The following is a 1,531-nucleotide window of genomic DNA, read 5'->3' as shown; positions in this document are numbered from 1 at the left end:
AACAAATCGGCCCCCGAGTCGATGACTGAGTCGGAAAGTAGGTCCCACGTCACGATGATAATTTGACTTGTTCGCTAGTATTAGCTCACTAGGTCAACAGAGCTCAATCACCACCCAGCGCCGTGGGTGGTATAGACGGTAGGAATCCCCCCCAAACCCCCCCCCACAAGTGGGTACTACGGCTACCCTATCACGTGCCCCCCAACATATTGTATTGCTCTCGCGTAGTTAGTTTAGTAATTAACAACAAATGTTATCCTCTTACAGAGGACTGAATTCAAACTTGTCATCGAATTCAAACTTGCCATCAAATTCAAACTTGCCATCGAATCCGAACCTGCCATCGAATCCGAACCTGCCATCGAATCCGAACCTGCCATTGAATCCGAACCTGCCATCGAATCCGAACCTGCCTCCTATTCGAAGTAGTCCAATCCCTCAGTTTGGTGAACACGCGGATCTGTTTATTGATGAGTTCTTCAACTGGTTGATGACAGAGAGACCTCGAAGAGCAGAAGCTCTTTTAACTGCAAAGAGCATTATTCAGAATGAAGGATTTGAACTGGATCATATACGGACAATGACAAATGAGCAGGTGGTTCAGTTGAATATTGGAATGGGTATATTCTCGATAATAAGAAATGGGTTAAAGAGTTCTATCTGGCAGTCACAGTTGAAGGAGATTAAATTGTCTTTATCTGCTGTTTGTAATGATGACAGCAGACTTCATACTGCTTCTGCTTCTGAATTTGAAACTTAGATATTATATATCATCATAATTGAATTGTAATCTGAATCTTTTTAAATTTTACAATACTATCCTATATGAGCCGATCTGAAATATCCTCTTGCATCTTCTTCTCCCATGAAATTCTCAACTGCATGATGCAAGAAGGCTTCAAAATCTCCATCAAACTGATTCTCTAACTGACATCTGTATCTTCTAATCCATTCTTTCAACGCGTGAAATGACTCCTCTATAGGATTATAATCAGGAGAATATGGAGGTAAGAATAAAAGTCCAATGCCAGCTTCTCTGCAGAGATCTCGCAGTGCTTGTGAACGATGAGAAGAGCAATTATCCATCACTAAGTAGTGATAACCTCGTTGGCATTTGGGCAGTATCCGGACACGTACAAACTCATTGAACCTCTCTGTATTATAGGACCCCTGATATATATCATAATCAAGATATCCATCGACACTTATTGCAGGTAAGATTGACCATCTGCGAGATCGTTTACAGGGCCTTCTAATGCGACAAGGGAATCCTCTGCTTGACCATCCATATCGTCGATCTGCAGTACGTTCATTCGCAGCACTCTCATCTAAAAAGATAAGTTGATCAGGTTGATACTGAGTAACTTGAATACCGCCATCTCACGCTCGAAGTTCTTCGTTGCGTTGACTGGCCACACGGTTGTCCATCGCACTATGCAGTTCAAATAGAACTGACAGATTAACAGGTTCTATCACTAGTTGAAGGAGAGCAATAATTAATCACCTCTTCCAGGTCAAATCAGTTCTCAAG

At 42.1% G+C, this 1,531-nt stretch overlaps 2 protein-coding genes across 2 annotated transcripts in view; both read left to right on the top strand.

The window, feature by feature from the left end:
- HCAG_07014 (predicted protein) overlaps nucleotides 1–429 on the top strand; it is a gene marked incomplete at both ends in the record, with an annotated part of 922 nt that extends 493 nt beyond the window's left edge. The window contains 2 exons of the mRNA XM_001537542.1: nucleotides 93–129; nucleotides 268–429. Of these exons, the coding sequence (XP_001537592.1) occupies nucleotides 93–129; nucleotides 268–429 (199 nt within the window). The remainder of the gene's footprint in view (nucleotides 1–92; nucleotides 130–267) is intronic.
- A 572-nt stretch (nucleotides 430–1,001) lies between these two features.
- HCAG_07013 (predicted protein) overlaps nucleotides 1,002–1,531 on the top strand; it is a gene marked incomplete at both ends in the record, with an annotated part of 1,930 nt that continues 1,400 nt past the window's right edge. Inside the window, 2 exons of the mRNA XM_001537541.1 lie at nucleotides 1,002–1,007; nucleotides 1,266–1,303. Coding sequence (XP_001537591.1) covers nucleotides 1,002–1,007; nucleotides 1,266–1,303 — 44 coding nt within the window. The remainder of the gene's footprint in view (nucleotides 1,008–1,265; nucleotides 1,304–1,531) is intronic.

The sequence above is a fragment of the Histoplasma capsulatum genome, genomic scaffold, assembly GCF_000149585.1.
Source record: "Histoplasma capsulatum NAm1 scaffold_8 genomic scaffold, whole genome shotgun sequence".
NCBI lineage: Eukaryota > Fungi > Ascomycota > Eurotiomycetes > Onygenales > Ajellomycetaceae > Histoplasma > Histoplasma mississippiense.
Note: the sequence above shows the minus strand (reverse complement) of the source record. Positions and strands in the feature narration are given on the sequence as shown.